This window comes from Octopus sinensis, linkage group LG23 (genome assembly GCF_006345805.1).
Source record: "Octopus sinensis linkage group LG23, ASM634580v1, whole genome shotgun sequence".
In the NCBI taxonomy this organism is placed as follows: Eukaryota; Metazoa; Mollusca; class Cephalopoda; order Octopoda; family Octopodidae; genus Octopus; species Octopus sinensis.
This window is the reverse complement of record NC_043019.1, coordinates 28,240,620-28,266,249: the sequence shown is the minus strand read 5'-3', so window position 1 is coordinate 28,266,249 and position 25,630 is coordinate 28,240,620. Positions and strand designations below refer to the sequence as shown.

General features: G+C 36.8%; 1 protein-coding gene across 2 annotated transcripts in view; it reads right to left on the bottom strand.

Moving 5' to 3' along the window:
- Nucleotides 1–13,654: 13,654 nt before the first annotated feature.
- LOC115223699 (mitochondrial fission factor) overlaps nucleotides 13,655–25,630 on the bottom strand; it is a 15,094-nt gene continuing 3,118 nt past the window's right edge. The window contains exons 2-6 of one of the 2 annotated variants that reach the window (XM_029794375.2): nucleotides 24,132–24,273; nucleotides 20,320–20,530; nucleotides 19,265–19,460; nucleotides 15,198–16,118; nucleotides 13,655–14,974 (exon numbers count right to left, since the gene is read on the bottom strand). In XM_029794375.2, coding sequence (XP_029650235.1) covers nucleotides 15,890–16,118; nucleotides 19,265–19,460; nucleotides 20,320–20,530; nucleotides 24,132–24,137 — 642 coding nt within the window. In that variant the 5' untranslated portion in view covers nucleotides 24,138–24,273 and the 3' untranslated portion in view covers nucleotides 13,655–14,974; nucleotides 15,198–15,889. The remainder of the gene's footprint in view (nucleotides 14,975–15,197; nucleotides 16,119–19,264; nucleotides 19,461–20,319; nucleotides 20,531–24,131; nucleotides 24,274–25,630) is intronic. The other variant, XM_029794374.2, reaches the window with a different exon arrangement.

Below are 25,630 nucleotides of genomic sequence, written 5' to 3'. Positions count from 1 at the left end.
AGAAGACACTTGCCCAAGATGCCACGCAGTGGGACTGAACCCGGAACCATGTGGCTGGTTAGCAAGCTACTTACCACACAACCACTCCTGCGCCTACATACCTACATTCGTACTCAAACATGCACATATACATACATATATACATAAATACTCATGCACACATACATTTATACACACACAATTTTTATGAAGCTTTTACTTCCAGCCTTTTTATATCTTGTTTGAATCATTGGGCTGCGGCCATGCTGGAGCACTGCCTTGAAGGGTTTAGTACTTATTTTAAAGCCTCGTACTTATTCTGTCGGCTTCTTTTGTTGAACCACTAAGTTACATCGATGTAAAGAAACCAACACTAGCTCTCCAGTGGTGGTGGGGACAAACATACACACACACACGCACAGAGATATATACATACATGTGTATGCGTGTGTTTGTGTGTGTATGTAATATGTGTATGTATATGTCTATGTATGTGTTTGTGTTATGTTTGTCGCCCACCACCATTTGACAACCAGTGTTGGTTTGTTTGCATCATTGTACTGAGTGGTTCAGCCAGAAAGATCAACAGAATCAGTATCAAGCTTTAAAAAAAAAAAAAACAGAAAAGTAATGGGGTTGTTTTGTTTGGCTAAACCCTTCAAGGCAGTTCTCCAGTATGGCTACAGGGTGGCATACCCTTTAGTATCTGCATAAACCAGTTCTTGATGCTGCAGAGCTTTTCTTGTAGCCTGTACATAGTAGTTTTAAAATGTAAGCCAGTCTGTGCAATCCACCCCCAGTCTTTAGACTGGGATGTCTGACAACAGTGGCTCAGTGGTCTAAGACAGCTGCAGTGACCGGTAAGCTGTTGGTTTTACACTGGAGTGGCCTTCTCCACGGTGAATTACTTTATAAGGTGGCGAGCTGGCAGAAACGTTAGCACGCCGGGCGAAATGCGTAGCCGTATTTCATCTGCCGTTACGTTCTGAGTTCAAATTCCGCCGAGGTCGACTTTGCCTTTCATCCTTTCGGGGTCGATAAATTAAGTACCAGTTACGCACTGGGGTCGATGTAATCGATTTATTCCGTTTGTCTGTCCTTGTTTGTTCCCTCTGTGTTTAGTCCCTTGTGGGTAGAAAAGAAATAGGTGAATTACTTTACAGGGCTGGAGAGTTCTGCCTTCCCTGGAGTTGCTAGAATGGTGCCAAAGAGAGCACCAAATCACCTGAGGGACTCCATTCTTTGATTTGCTGTTGAGATTGACTTCCCTAGCCTTTTCCTTTCCCAAGGTACTCACAAGGTGGTGAGGGTTTGTGCTTGAAGTTTATCTTATAAAATGCTAATTAACCGATAGCAGGGACCCTAACAGGTGCTACTAATCAGGATCAGAGTAGTACCACATATCGTGGTACTGCTTTGATCCGGATTAGTAGCAAACCTATAATATAAAGTTTGCTAACCTTCCAAAAATCCTCAATGCCAGTGTTTTGCAATCAGAGTGTCAGAGACATTAGCTAAGGATATTTTGAGGTTTATATTTTCTTTGCTGGGGTAAATCAAGGCAGGAAGGGCAACAAAAACACTGGAAAACACTAGCCTATACTAGGCATGGACAACTTTTACAAGAACTGGGCCGTTTGGGACATGGCTCAGCATCAGGTAGACTGCACAACTAAAGATATTGAAGATAATTTTTCATTAGACATGCCAATCAGAAAGTTCCATCAGCTACAGTTTGCCCATGTCTGCTCTATACAGTTACTCAATCTGCTAGAAATAGTAGTCAAAACTTCCTCCAATCAGATCCTTAAGGAAGACATAATGCCATTCCAATTAACTATGTCTGAAAAAAAAACAACAGGGTGAAATGACTTTGTTCACAGGTTTGCTGGATCAGGGCAGAATTGATGTTACACAACAAATGGTAATTTAAAACAAGGATCCCTAACCAGTGGGCCTTGAATCATTTGGTTTTGGGTCACACAGAAAGAATAGATTTTGAGTTGTATATATGTATATATATATGTGTGTGTATGTATATATATGTATACATGTATATATATATATGTGTGTGTGTATATACATATATATATGTGTGTGTGTATATATATATTATGTATATATATATATATAAAATAGAGATTTTATAATGACTGAAGCAAGTAAAACAAAAAAGATTATAGAACAATGAAGTCCACCAAGATATCAATTTGTTGTTCTTGACTTGAATAACTTGATATCATTATCAGATGAAATACTACACATTCCAGCATCCAAGTCTATATATATATACAGTGTAAATATAGGGTGCAAACAGTCAAGCATTGTCACTATCTTCCCAAATCCTACTGCAGTATTTCACATGGAATTTTTGGTCCTCCTCGGTGGATAAGTCAACCTACTCTTTTTTGGCCCGAGAAATTCAACCTGTATGCCAGAAAGCATGGTATGTACATAAATACAATTGAAGGGTGCCATTTGAAAAAGATTTAGCTGGTATTTCTAACAGATCTAGCAACTTAGTAGATTTCCTTCATTTGCTCATGCATATGTATTGTGCTTTATGACATACAAGTTGTATATAGTATAAACATGTAGAGCAAACATTCAAGCACCATCATTATCCTTCCAAATCCGGCTGCATTTCACCCCAAAGTTGTCCTGGTGTGTGTATCAACCTACCTTTTCTTTTGGTTGTAGATCTGGATCTGAGAAATTTAACTTGCATGCCAGAAAACCTGTTATTAATCATGGCTTCAAAAAGTGATTTGTAGAACCAATCAAGACAGTTAATTTTTACACCAAGAGTCATCGCTGCTTAACTGAGATGGGTTCTAAAATTTCATGGGAAATAGAAATATAACATTTTATGTAAATAATAAATCTCAGAGCGTGTTATAAACAGTAGCTACAACACATCGTGACCGATGACGGGTCAATACTCAGAAACTCGAGTCCATGTGTATCATAAGTTGAAGACGGGAAGGATGGCTTCCCATTGCAAATACTGATAGGGCACAGAAAGTGTGTCTATGGCCAGCTGGAGGAGGTGTCCTCCTGGGGCTACAAACTACAGTAGCATCCACCCTTAGTGGTTAGCCATATTTATATGGCAAATATACGTCACGATTTTATGTAAAGTTTCTTAGTTATGTGGTGACAAGAATCCTGAGGTTTCCAGTGAAGTTCTTCAATAGACACACATTCTCAGTGATATTATAACCATTTAAAAACAGTATTATTTTACCAAGAATACAAAATTATCATAACTTGGAGCTTTTCTAAATAAGTTTTACTGGTACAGAACTGGCATGGCTGTGTGGTTGAGAAGTTTGCTTCCCAACCACATGGTTTCAGGTTCAATCCCACTACATGGTATCTTGGGCAAGTATCTTTTACTATAGCCTTGTGCAAGACAAGGAATTTTGAGAGGGGAGGGGCATTAGAGGAGGGGACCTTGCATCAGATGCTGAAAGATTAGAGTGTGACAGAGACACAGAACAGGTATCTTGCTATAACAAAGGGGACATTGGAGGTGATCTGGTGTCAGATGATGAAAGGTTAGAGTGTGACAGAGACAGAAACAGGGGCCTAGCTATAGAGGTGGGGGCATTATATCTTTTGTTATTTACTTATTTTAGTCATTAAATTGCAACCATTCTGGAGCACTGCCTTGAAATGTTTTAAGTTGAATGAATCCACCCTAATATTTTTAAAGTTGATTTTCAGAAACCAGACACTACTAAAAGCAAATATGGCTTCCATTTTCAGCCAAGTTTTCTAACTGTAATGCCACCAAGTCAAAATTCCATAAACAAAGTTTTTAAAGACTGATGTTTATTTCATCGGTCTCTTTTGTCAAGCCACTAAGTTGCAGGGATGTAAACAGACCAACACTGGTTGTCAAGTGGTAGTGGGCAACAAACATAGACACATACACACGTATATATGATGCGTTTCTTTCAGTTGACATTTACCAAATCCGTCACTCACAAGATTTCAATTGGCCTAGGACTATAGTGGAAGACACTTGCCCGAGTTGTCATACAGTGAGACTGAACTCAGAACCATGTGGTTGGAAAGCAAACTTCTTACTACACAGCCATGCCTGCAGCTATGAATATCATTCACTTCCAGTATTTTACAAACGCATATCTGGGTTAAGGGGAAATATTGCTCTTTACTTGGAAAGAAGAAAGGGCAGCCAACCACACAAAAATCTGTCTCAATAATTCCATTCAATCCATTAAAGAATGGAAAAGCAGACATTGATCAATGATGCTGTTGTTGATGCTGCTGCTGATGATGATGATGATGATAACACTACTAGTTTCCTGGTTTTTATTTGCTAATTTTATGTACGAGCTGGCAGAAACGTTAGCACGCCGAGCAAAATGCGTAGCCGTATTTCGTCTGCCGTTACGTTCTGAGTTCAAATTCTGCCGAGGTCGACTTTGCCTTTCATCCTTTCGGGGTCGATTAAATAAGTACCAGTTACGCACTGGGGTCGATATAATCGACTTAATCCCTTTGTCTGTCCTTGTTTGTCCCCTCTGTGGGTAGTAAAGAAATATTTATGTAATTTGAGAGTTGATTTTCAGAAACCAGACACTACTCAAAGCAAATAATCCTTTCTACTATAGGCACAAGGCCTGAAATTTTAGGGAGGGGGATAGTCGATAACATCGACCCCAGTACTCAACTGGTACTTAATTTATCGACTCTGAAAGAATGAAAGGCAAAGTTGACCTCGACAGAATTTGAACTCAGAACGTAACAGCAGACTAAAAGCAAATAATGCTTCCATTTTCAGTTGGATTTTCTAATTATAATGCCTCCAACCCAAAATTCCATAAACAACTCAAGTCCACTTTTAGATAGGCGCAGGAGTGGCTGTGTGGTAAGTAGCTTGCTAACCAACCACATGGTTCTGGGTTCAGTCCCACTGCGTGGCATTTTGGGTAAGTATCTTCTGCTATAGCCCCGGGCCGACCAACGCCTTGTGAGTGGATTTGGTAGACGGAAACTGAAAGAAGCCTGTCGTATATATGTATATATATATATATATATATATATATATATATATGTATGTGTGTGTGTGTTTGTGTGTCTGTGTCTGTGTTTGTCCCCCTAGCATTGCTTGACAACCGATGCTGGTGTTTATGTCCCTGTCACTTAGCGGTTCGGCAAAAGAGACCGATAAAATAAGTACTGGGCTTACAAAGAATAAGTCCCAGGGTCGATTTGCTCAACTAAAGGAGGTGCTCCAGCATGGCCACAGTCAAATGACTGAAACAAGTAGAAAAGTAAAGTAAAGTAAAGTATATCTTATCAAATAAAAAGAACATTTTTTTTTATTCCAAAAAAGAAAAAAATCCAAATCATCTCATTAAAAATTAAAGTAACAACTTGTTTTTCAGGCTTTTTTTTTTTTTCTGATCTATTTATTTTGATTATTTATTAATTTTTTTCTTTTTTGCTTTTGTCATTTATTTCTGACTTTATGAAAGAAATTTCTGGAAACTGATATCCCAAAAATTTCCAAATTATTTTGTGAAATATTTTGTATTTTGGTTGTTTTTTTTTCAATTATTCATTTTTTAATTATTATTTCTTTTTCTTTTTTTTTACTGAAGTGAAAAGTTTAGGGAAAACATTGTGAATGTCATAAGAATGAATGAATATTTCAATTTTTAAGTATCAAGAGTTAGACATTAATAAACCAAGAGTCAAAGAGATCAAATCTCGGAGAAGCAATCTGATATGTCAATTTGAAGATGAGAAAAGTAAGTCAGATGATGATTCAACAATGTTGTAAGAAAAGAGATTGTTTTGTTGTTGTTGTTTGATTTTTTTCTTTCCATCCTATTGTCTCCCATCAGCATATTATTTAAAAGAATATTTTGAATAAATTTGACAAAAGATATACACAATGAGTTATACAAATCAATTTTTAAAAACTAAATCTTTTGGGAAATGAAGCAAAAAATAAAAAGAAAATACAGGTTGTCGTCGACTTATGACCACAATTGGTTCCGACTGACCAGTCGTAAGTTGGACTATAGGCCTACACAGGCCTATAGTCCGACTTATATTTTTTTATATATTTACATTCTTAAGGTACATTCTCAGGTAAAAATCACACACAGCATTCTGTATAATACTATTATACTGGCGTTATTCAAAAATTTCGGAGTCTCAAGTAGTTGTCTTATAAACAAATACAAGGTTGTCTTGATGTCTCCACGACAGGACATTCATCCAACACTCAGGATAACCTATTTCTTTACTACCCACAAGGGGCTAAACACAGAGGGGGCAAACATGGACAGACAAACGGATTAAGTCGATTATATCGACCCCAGTGCGTAACTAGTACTTAATTTATCGACCCCAAAAGGATGAAAGGCAAAGTCGACCTTGGCGAAATTTGAGCTCAGAACGTAACGACAGACGAAATACTGCTAAGCATTTCGCCCGGCGTGCTAATGATTCTGCCAGCTCGCTGCCTCAGGATAACCACAGTGGCAATCGATAAGCATTTTAGTTGATATCATCTGTAGATGAGTTAATTTCTAAGAAATTAAACCCATTAAGTTTCAAATGGACTATTTCTTATTGCTGCCGGGAGCTGGTGTGCCAATCATCGTAAGTCGGATGGGTCATTAGTCGATGACAACCTGTAATAACTATCCTCTCTTGTTTTGGAACAAGCTCAGAAAATTTTGAGGGAGGCAGGTAGTTGATATTGATTACATCGACCCGAGAATTTGTCCAACACATTAGCAATTCTACCAGCTTGCCATCTTAATAATAATCTTTTCTACTATAGGTGCTAGGCCAGCAATTTTTGAAGGAGGGGGTTAGTTGATTACATAGACCCCCAGCGTTCAACTAACTGGTATTTGTTTTATCAACTCTGATAGTATGAAAGGTAAAAATCAACCCCAGCAGAATTTGAACTTAGGACATAAAGGTCTAGAAGAAATGCTGGCAAGCATTTTGTCGGCTATGTTAGCAATTCTGCTACCATATCACCTTAATAATAATAATCCTTTCTACTATAGGCACAAGGCCTGAAATTTTGGGGGAAGGGACAAGTCAATTACATTGACCCCAGTACATGGCCGGTACTTAATTTATTGATCGTCAGGATGAAAGGCAAAGTCAACCTCAGAGGAATCTGAACTCAAGACATAGTGATGGGCGAAATACTGTTAAGCATTTCGCCTGGCATGCTAATGATTCTGCCAGCTCACTGCCTTAATAATAATAATAATAATCATTATTATTATTATTATTATTATCATTATTATTAAGGTGGTGAGCCGTTAGCATGCTGGGTGAAATGCTTAGGAGTATTTCATCTGTTGCTACATTCTGAGTTCAAATTCCACTGGGGTCAACTTTACCTTTCACACTTAATAAATTAAGTACCAGGGAAACACTGGGGTCAATGTAATCGACTAGTCCCCCACCAAAAAAAAAAAAAAATTTCAGGCCTTGTGCCTATAGTAGAAAGGATTATTATCATTATATTTCTTTCTAATATAGGCACAAGGCCTGAAATTTGAAGTGAAGGGTTTAGTTGGTTACATAGATCCCAATATTTGACTGGTACTTATTTTATCAACCTCCAAAAAGGATGAGAGGCAAAGTTGACCATGGCAACATTTGAACTCAGAATGTAAAGCTGGAAGAAGTGTTGATAAGCATTTTGTCTGGCAAGCTAATGATTCTGACAGTCTGCCACCTTAATAATAATAATAATAATAATAATAATAAAAATAAATACATAAATTAAAAAAAGAGGCAAAGTTAATAGCAACAAAACAACGTCTAAAGACTGAAAAAATTGATCCAGGTTTATCTGGGTGGTTTATTTACATATATGTAAATAATATATATACACATAATAAAAAAAGTTTTTTGAAGTTAAAGCCTTATTGAAACTGGTTTTCTTTGGTTTTTTTTTTTTTTTTTGGTTCTTTTTTTTACAAATTATATCTTTAATCAATCAGGAGAGGAATCAAAAGAAATTTCTTTCTGCTGGAGACCTCAACGGAAAAGAAAACTGAGATTGAGTTATTAAATATCAAGATCAATATTATTTATAAAACTGGGCAAATGTTAATATATTTTGGAGAACATACCCCTAAAGAACCCGCTTGCTATTTTAAATGACAGAAGACAAGAAAATGCAGGCCTTTTAGGTTAAAGCAGGCACAGGCAATTCTTTTTCGAGAAACAAGCTACATGAGACATGGACCATAATCAAAGTACTAAAGAATTTCAAAACCATTTCTTGTTTAGATATTCCATTCAGAAAGTCCCATAGGCCAATTTTGCCATGACTGGATTTGAGAATGAGGACAGTTGTCATGGCATTCTAAAGGGACAGTAGTAGCACATGTGAAATGTATTGGCCTCAGCTTTTGGGGAGATCCTCTCTCATTCTACAACACTTATCGGGCTTATTTTTTTTATCCGTTTCAGTCATTAGACCGTGACCATGCTGGGGCACCACTTTAAAGAATTTTAGTCCAACGAATCGATTCCAGTACTTGTTATTTTTTTTAAAAACCTGGTATTTATTTTATCAGGCTCTTTTGCTGAACCACTAAGTTATGGGGACATAAATGCACCAACACCAGTTGTCAAGTAGTGGTGGGAAACACAAACACAAAAACACACATACAATTATACGTGTGTGTGTATATATACATACATATATATATATATCACCGTGACCGACCAGGCTATCAGATGTTGCTACACATCGCTGGTCACAAAGCGGTTTGCATTGTTTTAGCCTTCAAATGACGCCACCCCATTGGCTAAGCGAGCAGACCTATATATATATATATACACACACACACACACACACAGGCTTCTTTCAGTTTTCATCTACTAAATCCACTCACAAGACTTTGGTCAGCCCAAGGCTATAATAGACTGAACTCAGAACCATGTGTTTGGGAAGTAAACTTCTTACCACACACACATACTTGCACCTTACTTTAGAAAAATGAGTTGATTGCTTACACAGACATGGAGCCTAAAGTATCTACATTAATATAAAGGCAATCATGTGGTATTGGTTATTGATTTCAAGTGAGATCACTAACGGTTCAGCCCCTTTTTATACCAATCCACTTGTGACCATTCCTGGTGCTTGATACAAACTTCTAGTTTTTAAGTGATCTAAATCAAAAACTTATTACTAAATTCTTCACTTTTTCAAACCTAATTTAAACAGAGGCAGTGTATCTCAATAGAAATATGCTAATGAAAGGATTAATCAGAGACTACAGCTCATTATTTCAAGAATTGTGTAAAGAAAATGGGGAAAATATTCAAGAGCATTTGAATATACCTGGTTATCTATACAGAATCAAAGATTTTTGATAATTTTAAAAACAAAAAAAAAAAAAAATCAAAGAAAAGGCAAATTAATTCCTTTTTTTAATTAAGGAAACTGAAATAAAATTAATTCAAGATAAAATAAAATGAAATATTGATCGTCTTCATTTCTTAGGACAGATTAGAAAGAAATTAGTAAAAATCAATCATGGAAGTTTTAATTCAATTTAAGCAACAGATTTCACAATATATAAAGCACAAAAACTGTTGTTGGCCTCTTTTTACTCTTTTACTTGTTTCAGTCATTTGACTGTGGCCATGCTGGAGCACCACCTTTAGTCGAGCAAATCGACCCCAGGACTTATTCTTTGTAAGCCTTGTACTTATTCTATTGGTCTCTTTTGCCAAACTGCTAAGCTACGGAGACGTAAACACACCAGCATTGGTTGTCAAGCGATGTTGGGGGGACAAACACAAACATATACACACACATACATATATACGACGGGCTTCTTTCAGTTTCCGTCTACCAAATCCACTCACAAGGCTTTGGTCGGCCCGAGGCTATAGTAGAAGACACTTGCCCAAGGTGCCACGCAGTGGGACTGAACCCGGAACCATGTGGTTAGTAAGCAAGCTACTTACCACACAGCCACTCCTACTCTTAAATGATAAAAAAAAATTACAGTGAACTTGCCATGGTGGAATATCCAATGTTTCTGAACGGGGTCCTTCTGGGAAAAGTTGAAAGGAGAGAAATTAATGAGGAACAGCAGCAGAGTTTTACATCTGACGAGTTTAAGAAAAAAAAAAAAACTCGCTCAAGATGTAAAACTCTGTTGTTAATTTCTCTACTTTTCCCTGAAGAAGGATTCTGTTTGAAACACTGGGTTTTCCAATCCCCCATGGCAAGTTCACTGTACTCTCTTTATTACTTTTATGATAAAACATTAACAAAATCTTACCAGATGTCAATTATATGAACTCTAAGAAAAACCATAAAAAGTGAAAGATATGTCAGCCGAACATTCTTAATTTAATATATTTTCTACTTTACTCATATATCTCTAAAATATCTTTTGTCGTTATAATTATTGTAAATAAACAAGTAATTTGTTTGATAAAACTAATTGTACAAATTCTTGTGTAATATATACTGAAAATAATTAACAGAAAAATGCTATTTCTTACAAAAATCCATGTGTGTGTGTGTGTGTTAAAGTTTCCTAATTCATACATTTAGAGATTGCCTTGAATTGAAATAAAAATGGAAAAAGCAAAATGGATTTACTGTCGGTCCTGAGTTATGAGTTTCAATCTATTGTTAAGGCTGTTAAATGCTTTATTACCTCAGTTTATATATCTTAGAGATAAAAAAAGGCAATTTAGCATCCCATACTGTAGATTGAGTCAAGGTACAGAGCCTAGCAGTTAGGATATGAGACTTAGGATTGTAAAGCCTGAGTTTCATTCCTAAACTAGAATCAAACCTATAACTTTGGTGTGTTGTGTCCTTGAGCAAGGCCCTTCATTTCAAGTCGTTCCAGTCCACTCAACTGAAATGAGCACCAGCATAGCTTGTGGTTTAAATTTGTGGTGGACTGATATCCTGGTCCAGTAGGCAATTCTCTCCTCTCTGTTACTTATAAAACCATGGAATCTAGAGTAAACTATGGTCTGATAAGCTTGAAAGCTCAAGACAGCCAGTAAACTGAAACTTATACACCAGGCACTGACAATCCAGTATCGTCTTCATTCAACCTAAATGCTATATATTACATCAGTTTACCTAACTTTATGATAAAGACTGATTTCCAAGTACCCCATGACTAGGTTAGCAAGGAAGGGGGCAATTCGCATGCCCATCGGAGTCCCCGATCTGTCGATAGAAATTGTCATTAAATATGAAGAAGTTCATTTCTATATTTAAGAGATGAGGAATTATGTACATTATTTACCTTTATGATTTGGTTTATGTCTATCATTGTTTGAATTACATAATAGTGTTTTTTCTTTAATTTATATATATGTGTGTGTGTGTCTAAGACTATATTATCTATGTCCTTTCTTTTAAAAGATGTTATGTGTGATTTGAAGAAGATTTTGCTGCTATTTCTAGCACATTGTGTATTCTATAGAGCAGTGCTCTGAAACAGGTATGCCACAGCAGACAAGTGTGCCATGAGACGATGTTAAGTGTGCTGCTGTGTAACCTGAGTATAATTTTTTTTCTATTCTTTTAGTTACATCTTTAGTTCAGGTGTGCTGCTAAATTTTGAAAAGAATATAAATGAAACGCAAGTGTAAGAAGGTTGCAGAGCACTGCCATAGAGCAAGCATGGGCAGCCTTTTTCAAGAAGTGGCCTGCACAAGATATGGCCCATTGTTTGGTGGCCACACTACTAAAATAATTCAAGGTAATTTTTCATTAGGCATACCATTCAGAAAGTCCCACAGGCTACAATCTTCCCATGACTGCCAAAGAGGCTTCTTTGTCAGTTCAGCTGTATTGGTTGTGCAGTGAGATGTCTTTGACAGTAAAGCAAAGAATAATATCTAAAATAAGAAATTCACAAACATTTTCTTATTCTTCAAAATAATTTATGAATCTTGAAAATTAATTACAAAAAAAAAACAACTTTTATTGTATGTATCTTATGTAGTTTTGTTCCAAATTAGAATTAATCCAAGAAAAATTTGATCAAGAGGAATTAGAATCATCAATGACATGTAACAAGTCAATTGTAAGAAACAATTTACAAGAAAAAACTGTCCAAATTGAAAAGGATTTCATGTAAGTTTAAAAATTGCAGAAATCATAATTTTTATTAAATTGCAAATTTTACTCAACAAGGTATGTAGCTGGGAGATCAGGAAGTCACTCCAGGTCAAGCTATAACTTCACATTGAGAGGTTGTAGCTCTTGTACTGTGGACATGTGACTAGGATGCTGCCAAAAGAAATTGCAATTTGGATTCTTCAAGCCAAGCCAAGCCAGATGGTAGGAGACCTAGGCGTAGACCATAGTCTCGGTTGGTCATGCTTGGGAATCTAGCTGAAAAGTCTAATGATGGTTGCTTCTGACAAAACCCTATGGAAGTGCCTGAGGACACTAACCCCATGATTCTCTCAGGGATAGTGAGCAGAGAAGATGGATGGATCGATGGCTACAATTTTTAAACCTCCTAACCTATTCTTCTTTTAATATTTACATCCACCTTACTTTCAATCAGTGTGAACTCTATTTAGCAATAAGTGTCATCTTATACTTGGATGTGTACAGAGAACCAGACTGGATTTGAACTAAGAACTCTTTAATTTAAACATTTATAATATTGCATTAGTAGCCTAGTTGGTTAAGAGTGTTAAAGCCTTCAAGCCATACACTGAGATATTTAATCGTAAGTTTTATAATGGTCATAAAAAAAATAAAAGAGGAAAAGAAAAAAACCTGCCATAGCTGGAGACCCAATGGATGTATCCAACATGAGCAGATTCCTATTTTTCAGACATTTGACTCTTGAAACTCTGTACATCATCATCATCATCATTTAGCGTCTGTTTTCCACGCTAGCATGGGTTGGATGGTTTAACTGGGGTCTGTGAAGCCGGAAGGCTTCATCAGGCCCAGTCAGATTTGGCAGTGTTTCTACGGCTGGATGCCCTTCCTAACGCCAACCACTCCGTGAGTGTAGTGGGTGCTTTTTACGTGCCACCTGCACAGGTGCCAGACAGAGCTGGCAAACGACCAGCTCTGTCTGGCACCTGTGCAGGTGGCACGTAAAAAGCACCCAGAATCAGAAAATTTTTTCAGTATTTAAAGTCAATATACTTCCAATTAATATACTATCCTATAAATTATTACATGAACAGGATCTAAAAAAATAGAAAAAGACTTTTACTAGGTTCTTAAATGTATAAACATTGCATTTTGAAACTCTTTATATTTATCTACAAACCTTGTAGTTTCAAACTTCCCACATTTACAAACTTTCCAGTTTCCAACTTCCCACATCATGACGACAATTAGTCCCAACGACTTTTAACATCATTTATTGATTACAGTAATCCCTTGAGTATCGCAGGTATTATGTTCCAAAACCACCCGCAACAGGTGAAAATCCACAAAGTAGAAACAGTACTGTACTGTATATTTTTTTTTATTTTCATAATTTGTGTATATATATATATATATATATATTTTTTTTTTTATAAATGCAAAACACCACCACGGAGGAATCGACGTAAGCTTAAATAATAAACCACGATAGGTGAACTGCAATATGGCAAGGGATTACTGTATATCAATTTCCTTTTTCATCTTCATCAGGTTTAAAATTTGAAAATTTTTTATAGTAGAAATGCTTAACTACAGGATTAATCGCAATAATATTAAAGAAACCTTAATTTACCAAAATATTGAAGTAATAATATTTCTTTTTAGACAACAGAGTCCCCATTCTTTATCTACATTCAATGCTTTTTACAAGAAAACCATCCCTGTGATCCCTGTTTCCGCTGAGCAGCAACAAAGTAAAAGATCGTAGCATAGCATTCTTCAGGAAGAAACAAATATTAAGATAAAGCTGTTTTTTTTTTTTATATATATATATATATATATATAGCTGTTGCAATAAACATTTTTTTTTATTTTAGTCAATTTAAAAAATAATAATTGAAATAAAAGTAATCAACATCAATTACAATTTTGATTCATAAATGTTTTGTGTGTGTGTCTGCATGCATGCAGGAAAAATTACTCAACTAATTTTGTTGTTGATAATTATTATTATTATTATTATTAAGCAGTATATTAATAAAGTACAGACTTAGAAAGTATTAGATGCCACTAACTTTGCAGTTGACACCTATAAATGTTAGTGTAAACAATAAATTGTTTATGTTGACACAACAAAGACAAAAATGTTTGTAGAAGAAGATGGACAACAGAACCAGATCCTAGAACATGCTTTGTAATTATTTTACCAACAACCGAAGGTAGGAATAACATAATCGGCTGCAGATGGATTTTAAACTTAGAATGTAGAAGAGATGAGATTTAATGCTAAAAGAAGGCATTTAGTCAAGTGCTTTGCTAATACACTGCTCCGATATACCCACAACTTCCAAATACCAATCAATTAAATCATTCACCATTTTTAGCAATCATAAATCCTTTGTCAAATGTCATGTGATTTTTACAAGATTGTCACTCATCACTCATGTAAACAGAATTCATTGAGTCATTTTATTAGCAAAAGAAACAAACTTTATAGTTTTCTATTTTATAATTCATTTGATTGGCTCATTTTCTGACTTGGGTGAGAATATTAAAATATTTATTCTAAATAATAATAATAATGATGATGATGATGATTTCTTAAATAGGCACAAGGCCTCAGATTTGGTGGGACAGGTCAGTCAATTTTTATTAACCCCAGTGATTGACTGGTACTTTCTTTTCATCAGCCTCAGGAGGATGACAGGCAAAGTGATCCTTCGTAGAATTTGAACTTGGAAAGTAAAGGGCTGTAACTAAATATGTTCTGAGCTTAAATAATGATAATAATAATAATGGTTTCACATTTTGCAACAAGGGCAGCCATTTTGGGAGAGGAGATGAATCAATTACCTCAGCGCGTAACTGGTACTTAATTTATGGACCTCGGAAGGATGAAAGATAAAGTCGACCTCGGGAGAATTTGAACTCAGAATGTAGCAACAGGCGAAATACTGCTAAGCATTTCGTTCAGCATGCTAACAATTCTACAAATTCACCACCTTAACAATAATAATAATCCTTTCTACTAAAGGCACAAGGCCTGAAATTTGTGGGGAGAGGACTAGTCGATTACATCGACCCCAGTATTTCACTGGTACTTATTTTATCGACCCCCAAAAAGAGGAAAGGCAAAGTCAACCTTGGCAGAATTTGAACTCAGAACATAAAGATGGACAAAATACCGCTAAGCATTTTGTCAGGTGTGCTAGCAATTCAGCCAGCTCTCTGCCTAATAATGGTAATAATAATACTGATGATATGACAATGGCAGAGCGCCACACATCTACATAAAGAGATGGGTGGGAATATAACTGATGTGTATCAAACACAGTTGACTGCATATTGGACTTAATTCCAATGATACACCTTCAATGTGATGAAAGATAAAGCCAACTCTGTGCAATGCTATGAGGAATTTATTCCATCTCTCTATCATGTCTGCTGTTGTTGTTATTATTATTATTATATTATTATTATTATACTGAAAAATTATAAAAATAGAAAGCTGGACCAACAGTCACTCTTTCGTTCAGAGAGAGCGAAAGTAAGAGCACACACATCATGGGTGTTCCAACTAAGTTTGAACTGACTCAAATACATGAGTGACAATAACAATGACAAGTAAAAATAAATTGTTGAATTGTTTAAACCCACCCCACTCCTCAGACCCCACCAACATTATCTGACTGCTTGATATAATAATATTGAGCTCCATATTTGATAGTTAGAAAAAAAAAAAAACAGATTTCAATTTTTTTTTCCTTTTCAGTTACTACGGAAAAACCATGTTAATACTTTCCACAACATATAGCCGAGAAGTGTAGGATAAATAATTAAATCACGCTGAGCTCGTTTCTGATTTTCCTGCTCTAACGATACGATCCGCCGTGTCAACTTGGCCAAATGAGTACGTAACAAAGTGGCTTCGTCCTCGTCATTTAGAAGCAAAGTATCACCGGGAGAAGTGCCGGGAGTATAGACTTGAGTATTCACCCTGAAAAATAAAAAGTTCAATTTTACTTCAGTGACAACTGTTAACCCTTGTGTGGCAGAAATCAGACATATCCACTCAAAACTTTCACCACCCTTAATAGCAGAATGCAGTTTTATATACAAATCAATCTTTTGTTAAGGGATGTCATGTTGGAAACAATTTTCTGTTTGAGATATGTTGAGTTTATTGAAGCATGGAGAAAATATCAATTCTGATTTTTTTTTCTTTTTCTTGAAGATATTTAACAGCAGGAAAAAGTGGTGAAGGGTTGGCTTGAGAAGGGAGGATGCCCAAAACTGGGCGAGATGGTTTGAGAGTGGTTGCTATGGCATTGAGGTAGATCCAGCCAGCCCCATTAACGGGGACAAAACCTGGATTTAAAATGATGATGATGATTACTAGAATAACTACGTAATTTAATTTCACAGTGAAAGGGTTAGTGAACCTTGTCAAACCTGTGATTGAAGACATTCCAACCATGACTCTTCTACTTTTTTTACTAGTTACACTAAATTCAAGACCACATGATCCAATGTCTCCTATTTTTACTTTAACCCTTTTACTGCAGAAATCAGATATATCCACCCAAAACTTTCACCACCCTTAACTGCAGAAAGCAGTTTTATATTCCAGTCAATCTTTTATTAAGGGATGTCATGTTGGAAACTATTTTCTGTTTGAGATGTGTCAAGTTTATTGAGGCAATATGACTTGCAGAAAATACCAATTCTATTTTTTTGGTAGGTATTTGATATAATTTCTAGAACAACCATGAAATTTAATTTTGAAGTCAAAAGATTAACTGGTTAGCGTTTAGATTACTATGTCCAATGTGATACTTGTTTATTTCCATCATTTTGAATTAATCATGCATTATCTTGCAGCTTCAAGATTTTGGTGATGTGATTGCTTATTTTAAGAATAACACTGTCAGGAAGGTATGAGAGGTTGGATCTGGCTAGTTTGAACATAAAGAGGGTAGAATATTTGAGCTGGATATGACCAGTTTAAAAAAGAACGAAATAAAAAAAAAAAAACTTATATTGCTTCTAATAAAAATAAAGAAATGCCTCAGTTTCAATGTATGTCTTTTCAAGTGGAGGCGCAATGGCCCAGTGGTTAGGGCAGCAGACTCGCGGTCATAGGATCGTGGTTTCGATTCCCAGACCGGGCATTGTGAGTGTTTATTGAGCGAAAACACCTAAAGCTCCACGAGGCTCCGGCAGGGGATGGTGGTGAACCCTGCTGTACTCTTTCACCACAACTTTCTCTCAGTCTTTCTTCCTGTTTCTGTTGTACCTGTATTTCAAAGGGCCAGCCTTGTCACACTCTGTGTCACACTGAATCTCCCCGAGGACTACGTTCAGGGTACACGTGTCAGTGGAATGCTCAGCCACTTGCACGTTAATTCCACGAGCAAGCTGTTCCGTTGATCGTATCAGCTGGGACCCTCATCGTCGTAACCGACGGAGTGCTCCTATTCTATATGTCTTCTCAACTAATAAAATGCCAAGAAATGGGTAAACAACAACAAAAGGTGAAGAAGGAAGATAAAGGAAATTCTTACATAAAGACATCTTGACAAATAAGGCTACAAATGCAGCCACAAAATGTAACATGGACCCACAGGACATTATGAAGTGGTTTTGATGGAAACTAAAGATAGAGATGGCAGAAACATTTCACAGAGCAGAGAAATGATAGTATGGAATGAATGAGTTCAGAGAAGCAGACTGCTGTAGCAAAGGTAGAACAGTCAAAGAGAGGTGACAGTACATTTGAGTCATAGTGTTGTTGAGTGAGTCTTTGCCAATCAGTCCAATGGCAGTTCTAGATTTAAGGGATGAGGAATTATGTACACTGTTTACATTTGACGGATATATGTCCTCATCTTGTATGTTGTTAACACAACGTTTCAGCTGATATATCCTCCAGCCTTCATTTGCAACAGCTTTGAGGGGTTTCATTGCCTGTTGCATATGAGTAAAAAGGGTGTTTCTTGATACATGCAATGATTCTGTCTTTGTGCATGACCCTAATGAAGGATGTTTTCAAGTTATTGCTTACTCCAGGTCAGCCTTGATCGAGCTACATTCCAGCCATGTCTATTCCATCTTTTTCCTATATACAGGGAACCCAGGACCACATTATTCAATTTGTCTAAGACTGTTAGGGTGTAATTCAAGGAAATTTGGCTGCTATTTCTAGTAGATAGAACAATCATGTAAAGATTCCCCCACTGGTTTGATGACTTCAAGCAGCTGTTCATGGAGGTAGTGTCAGTTTGGTGTGATATTTAAGTTACATTTAGATGATATCTGTGTGCATTGTTAGAAATTTCTCCCTTAAGGTGCAAATTTGGGCAAGATTTTTGTTTTTCTTTCCATAAAAAACTAGCTTATATCCAAGCGTACAAGTCTCTTCCCTCTACACGACTGATTTTGTCCAAAGGAGCAGCAAAGCCAATACTGCTTGGCACTAGTGTCACTGCAGGCCATACCATCAGAAAGCAGATACAATTCTACCAATCCTCTACTCTTTGTTGATGCACAAGCTGGCAGAACCGTTAGCATGCCGGGCGAAATGTGTAGCCGTATTTCGTCTGCCGCTACGTTCTGAGTTCAAATTCCGCCGAGGTCGACTTTGCCTTTCATCCTTTCGGGGTCGATTAAATAAGTACCAGTTACGCACTGGGGTCGATGTAATTGACTTAATCCCTTTGTCTGTCCTTGTTTGTCCCCTCTATGTTTAGCCCCCTGTGGGCAATAAAGAAATAGATACACACTTTTATTACCCCCACCAAAAGAATGAAAGACCAAATTGATCTTGGTAGGATTTGAACTCTGAGTATAGGGGGCTTGGAACAAATAGCACAAGGTATTTTGCCTAATATTGTAATGAGTTCACCAATCCTTGTAGTTATGATGCTAAAAAATGTGTAGCTAACAGATGTAAAAATCTTAACTCATCGTCATTTAATATCCATTTTCTATGCTGGCATGGGTTGGACAGTTTGACAGGATCTGATGAGCATATGGTTACATTGTGCTCCTTTCGTTTGTTATAAAAAAGAATAGTTAAAAAAAACCCAAGAGAGGTGTCTTTACAAAATACACAGATTTGCAGGAAGAGAAAAATCAACTTACCCATTTCTCACTAGAGGCATTACATTACGTTTGAGGCGTTCTGGTTCTGCTGAGTCTTCAACAAAAGGAAATTGCTCCTCTAAAGTTAGTGTCCTTGGTGGAGTGATCATTCCAACATATGTTGCTTCAGTCTGGGGTATGTTGTCAAAGTCAAATTGCCGCATAGTAGATTTCAGACCCACATGCTTATCTTCTCCTAAAAAGAAAAAAATAATGAATTTAATATATAATTCTAAGTAAGTTTAGATGCCATGTGCGTGCAATTTGATACACATAAACTGAGATTGAACTCAGAAACAAGTGGTTGGGGTTCAAGCTTTTTACCAGACAGCCACGCCTGTATTCTTTCCTTCTTTTATTTGTTTCAATCATTTGACTGTGGCCATGCTGAAGCACCGCCTTTAGTAGAACAATTCAAACCCCAGGACTTATTCTTTGTAAGCCAAGTACTTATTCTGCCAGACTCTTTTGCTGCACCACTAAGTTACGGGGACATAAACACACCAACATCGGTTGTCAAGCGATGGTGGGGGTGGGGGGCAAACACAGACACACATCATCATCATCAGCGTTTAACGTCCATTTTCCATGCTAGCATGGGTTGGACGGTTTGACGGAGGTCTGGAGAGCCAATCTGATCTGTTAGTTGTGTACAGTCTTATTTAACATGTTGAGGTACATTCAGACATGGAAAGACACTACGCTGTACATGTTTTGAGAAAAGAAATTATAGATGAAGCATAAAGACACAGGAACACATGTGGCCAATGGTTTGGCAACATTATTCAAGACCTAGTGGTGTGTTTATACTTATACTGTCTGGGGCTGATTCATTTGACCAAAATTTTTCAAGGCAGTGTTGCAGCATGGCCACAGTCTAATGACTGAAACAGGTAAATGATAAAAGATAATAAAATCTATTGAGTGGAATACAACAAACCTCAGGATGTTTTATTAGGAACGGGTACCAGCAGTGACTCCACCGGACATGTATTCTTGAACCATTTTTATTTTTGTTTTAAAAAAGTGGTGAAATACAAAGCTGTTATATTTACCTACAAAGACAAGCCTTTCTGGAATGGTCATATTAGAAAGCACTTCTGTTTTAAGAGTAGGTGACATTGACCGAGAATCGACAGTCCCATCAAACTGAAGTCTATCTGGAATTTGCATCTGGTTGCTGATTTCAGAGATATAGTTTGGATCATAGTTACGAGGTTGTACATCACTGAAGTCAGAGGGCAAACTCTGCACAAACCCAGCCTTCTGAAAACAGAAAACAAAAGGACTCATTTTTAAGAAATATAAAATAAGCTTTAAGAAATTAGTAATACACCAATATAACGTGAACATAGATTTAATTACATATTTAGGTTCAGCAGGTGGAAGTATGAAGCAGTCAGACATAGATACTTTAACATTTGCTTAATTCCTTTGCAATTTGTGTTTAACCCTTGAACATTCAGATTACTCTATCAAACGTAATGCTTATTTATTCGTATTGTTTTGAATTAACCCTTTTGTTACCAACCCGGCTGAAACCCAGCTCTGGCTCTGAGTACAAATGTCTTGTTTTCATAAGTTCTGAATTAAAATCTTTCACCAAACCTTAGTCACAATTTATGTTTCTAACACTAGCTGAATGATAACTAAGTTATTTTACTAAATTCTTTGTTATATTTAAAGTAACTGAAAGAAACACAGAGCATCTCAGAATAAATACAGTAACGAAAGGGTTAATCATGCATTATCTTGTAGCTTTGAGATTTTGATGGTGTGTTTGTTTAGTTTTAGAATGACATTGTAAGGTAGGCGTAAGAGGCTGAGTCTTGCCAGTTTTAACATAAAACAGTTGGAATATTTGTGCTGGTTATGGCTGGTTCAAACACTAATGGGTTAAACCTTTTAGCATTCAGATAACACTTTATTAATTGCTGGTAAGGACACTGTATTTTGTTATACGACCATAATACACTATCAAGTATATAAAAGACTTTTTAATTCAATACTGTGTCCTACCTGTGTTAGCAGTGCAATCCAATCACTTTTTAAAATTATTTCTACAGATTTTCAGTAGAAACTAGAGCCAGAACTGAAAGTTATGGTTTCATATATGAAAACATCTATGTAAATAATGCTGTTGAAGATAGAAAAATAGGGAATGGGTGTATATGTATATTTCAAGAGTTCTTGCTTGCTCTTCAGCACCACATCATCATCATCATCATCGTTTAACATCCGTTTTCCATGCTAGCATGGGTTGGACAGTTCGACCGGATCTGGGAAGCCAGGAGGTTGCACCAGGTTCCAGTTTGATCTAGCAGTGTTTTTACAGCTGGATGCCCTTCCTAACGCCAACCACACCCATTAATCTTTCACAAACACATTGCTACCATGTAGGACAGTATTTACTTATAAAGCCTTTAATATACTTGGCAGTTTAAGGTGGCAAGCTGGCAGAAACATTAGCAAGCTGGGCAAAATGCTTAGCAGTATTTAGTCTGTCTTTATGTTCTGAGTTCAAATTCTGCCGAGGTCGACTTTGCCTTTCATCCTTTCGGAGTCGATTAAATAAGTACCAGCTATGCACTGGAGTCGATATAATAAGGACCTTAACTGATTTTCATTCAAACGAAGCCAGTCTGAGCAAGCTTCTAATACAACCGAAGGGCAAAGGTAAACTTGATAGCATTTAAACCAGTCATATGCAGCTCAAATATTCAACCTGTTTTATGTTCAAACTGGCCAGTTCTGGCCTCTCACACCAACCCTGTAATGTCATTCTAAAAATAATCACATCATTGAAATCTTGAAGTTACAAGATAATGCAAGATTAGTTTAAAACAATGTGAATAAATAAGCATTACATTTGATACAGTAATCTGAATGTTGAAGAGTTAAAAACCACTAACAGACATATAATTCCTTCCATATTATTTGTATTTCATTTGTCTAAGATATAAGGTGCAGGTATGGCAGTGTGGTAAGAAGTTTGTTTTTCAACCACATGGTTCTAGGTTCAGTCCCACTGCATGGTATTTAGGTTAGTGACTTCTACTATAGCTCCAGGCTGACCAAAGCCTTGTGAGTGAATTTGGTAAATGGAAATTGAAAGAAGTCCATCATTGTGTGTCTGTGTGTGTGCATGCACGTTATTGCCTCTTTGCCTTGAGATCATGATAGTTATAAACTGTATCCTGTTTCCAATCATTTGTGAAAACATCTGCTCATGGGAAAATGTTACTTTACTTGGAAACAGGTGAGGGTTGGTGACAGAGAAGGGCATCTGGCTGCTGTGGAAAATCCACCTCAACCAACTCCATTTGAACCATGCAAGCATAGAAAAGAGGACATTAAATGATGATGTTCCATGGATACTTCAGTGAGATTTGTTCCGTTCCCAATTTTTAATCCAACCAAATGAAGTTACATCTCAGTTCCTCTTCTATGATCAGTTTCACCCACATATCTTCCTTCTTGTGTTTGGTTCAGTTATTGGATTGCAGCCATACAGAGACACCAACTTGAAGGGTTTTACTCGAACAAATCAATCCCAGTGCTTTTTTTTTCTATTTTTTCACAAAGTCTGGTACTTATTCTGTCAGTCCCTTTTGCCGAACAGCAATGTTAAGGAGACATAAAAAACCAACACTGGCTGTCAAGTAGTGATGGAAGACACACACACACACACGACAGGCTTATTTCAGTTTTTGTTTACCAAATCCACTCATCCACTCACAAGGCTTTGGTCAGTTCAGGGCTATAGTAAGAAAACACTTACCCCAAGTGTCATGCATTGAGACTAAACCTGAAATCACATGGTTGGGAAACAAACTACTTACCACACAGCTATACCCTGAGCCTATATAAAAAAAATGTACTTCACTTCTTATACATATCAATTCACCTATAGGTTAATATTCCTATCACCTTTCCAGCTTTATTAATTTATCTACAATACTGAATTGAAACCAATATTTTACTAAAAAAAAGCAGGATAATTGTGAAATTACTTCAATGACAGTTTAACTCTTTCAATACCAACCCAGCTGAAACTGCCTCTGGATCTCTAGTACAAATGTCTTGTTTTCATAAGTTTAGAATTAAAATCTTCCGCCAAACCTTAGTCACAATTTATGTTGCTAACACTAGCTTAATGATAACTAAGTTATTTTACTAAATTCTTTGTTATATTTAAAATTAATTGAAAGAAACACAGTCTTATGACAATGACTCATAAGGGTCAATCTCCCAGTTTCATCCCCACACGGATGGGGCGCCAGTCTGTGTCACAGGATTACTCATTTTTGCCAGCTGAGTGGACTGAAGCAACATGAAGTGAAGTGTTTTGCTCAAGAACACAACATGTCGCCTGGTCCAGGAATCAAAACCACAGTCTTATGACAATGAGTCCAACACCCTAACCACTAAGCCACATGTCTCCACTGTATGATGTGTCACTATAAAAACCAAACACTATCAGATGTTGTTATACACCACTGGTCACAATGCACTTCCTCGCTGGTTTCCCAGTTTCCATGACGCATAAATACCCCACCTGTACCGGAGGCTGGTCCATCAAAGGATTACTCATTTTTGCCAGCTGAGTGGACTGGAGCAACCTGAAATGAAGTGTTTTGCTCAAGAACATAACATGTTGCCCAGTCCACGAATTGAAACCACAATCTTATGGCAATGAGTCCAACACCTTAACCACTAAGCCACATACCTCCACTTTTTCACTGTGATAGCAACTGACAGTATGTTTTTTTATATTTTTTTGAGGATCCATTAGAAAAGAAGTTATCGAACAAGACTCGACTATACATCAGTCCTTTCAGTGAGTCTAAGCTTTTAAATAGTTTACCTTCATTATATCGTAAAGAGCCACAACTCTCCCGAGTGGGAATCAGATAGAGCTCTCTTCACTCGATATCGGTTATATTTTTGAAATATTTATTGGTCCTAGACTGAATGAGTTCACTCCAATGTAAGGGGTTACATCACACCTAAATGAAAATCAGAGAGGTAAAATTATCAGTGGACATCAGTGGAAGAGAGGAATATAGAGGAGAAAGGAGAGCAGAGGTGAAAACATTTCCTTTGTGTAGGACATGCAGTCAGAGATTTGTGTTCCAGAAGACTGCCAAGATATTAGTCAATGAGCAAAACATTTTTATTTCACTGCATTTTTCTTCCAGGTTCCATGCATTAAACATGCTAACATTGATTTAATTATAGCATTTTTCATGCAGATTTATATGCAATAATTATAAGAATAAGGATCTCGTAAACATAACAAAAATATTTCCCCAAATAAGGAACTTAGCACAACAGTTTGCTAAAAGTGATTAAATTAAGTTTTAGGCTACAGTAGAAGACACTTGCCCAAGGTGTTCCACAGTGGGACAGAACTCGAAACCACATGGTTTTGAAGTGACCTTCTTAATCACACAACCAGGTCTTTATTGAGGGCTGTGTCTGCATGTTTACATATTTATGGGTGCATGTATTCTATCTTTTATTCTTGTTTCAGTCAAATAAATTGACCCCAGGACTTACTTTTTTAAAGCCTAGTACTTATTTTATCAGTCTCTTTTGTAGAACTGCTAAGTTACAGGGGTATAAACAAACCAACACCAGTCATCAAACAATAATGGGGGGACAAACAGACACAAACACACAGATATGTATGTGTGTGTGTGTGTGTATATATATATATATATATATATATATATATATATATAAATGAAAGGCTTCTTTCAGTTTCTGTCTACCACTCACAGGGCTTTGGTTCACCCAAGGCTATCGTAGAAGACACTTGCCCAAGGTACAATGCAGTGGGACTGAACCCAAGCTTTTTACCACACTGCCATGTATATGAAACTGAAAGAGGTCTGTCACAAGTACTTGCATGCATGTGTTACTGCCTCATACTAACATCTCTTGACTGTTGTAAACGAGAGTCACCATCATACAAGAGGTGTCCTTTGTTTCCAAGTTTCTCTGAAAATATGTCAGGTCAGGAAGCAAGAAAGGGTTGACAACAGGAAGGGCATAGGGCTATAGAAAATCTGACTCAACAAATTTCGTCTGGCCCATGCAAGCATGAAAAAGTGAAGGTGAAAATAATGATGAGGATGACATTATCTCAAGATACATCGGTTAAGGATATCAACTTCAACTTTATCATTCAGCATCAGTGACAAAAGTAAAAAGTGATGCCGTAAATTGAATTACTGAACCTATTTTTGTGTAGAGAAGTGGTTCCCAAAGTGAGCAGTACTGCCCTTTGCCGGATATTGTAGAAAGCTCCAGGTGGGCATTGAAGAAAAGTGGGGAGATAATGGGGTGGCCAAAATGGGG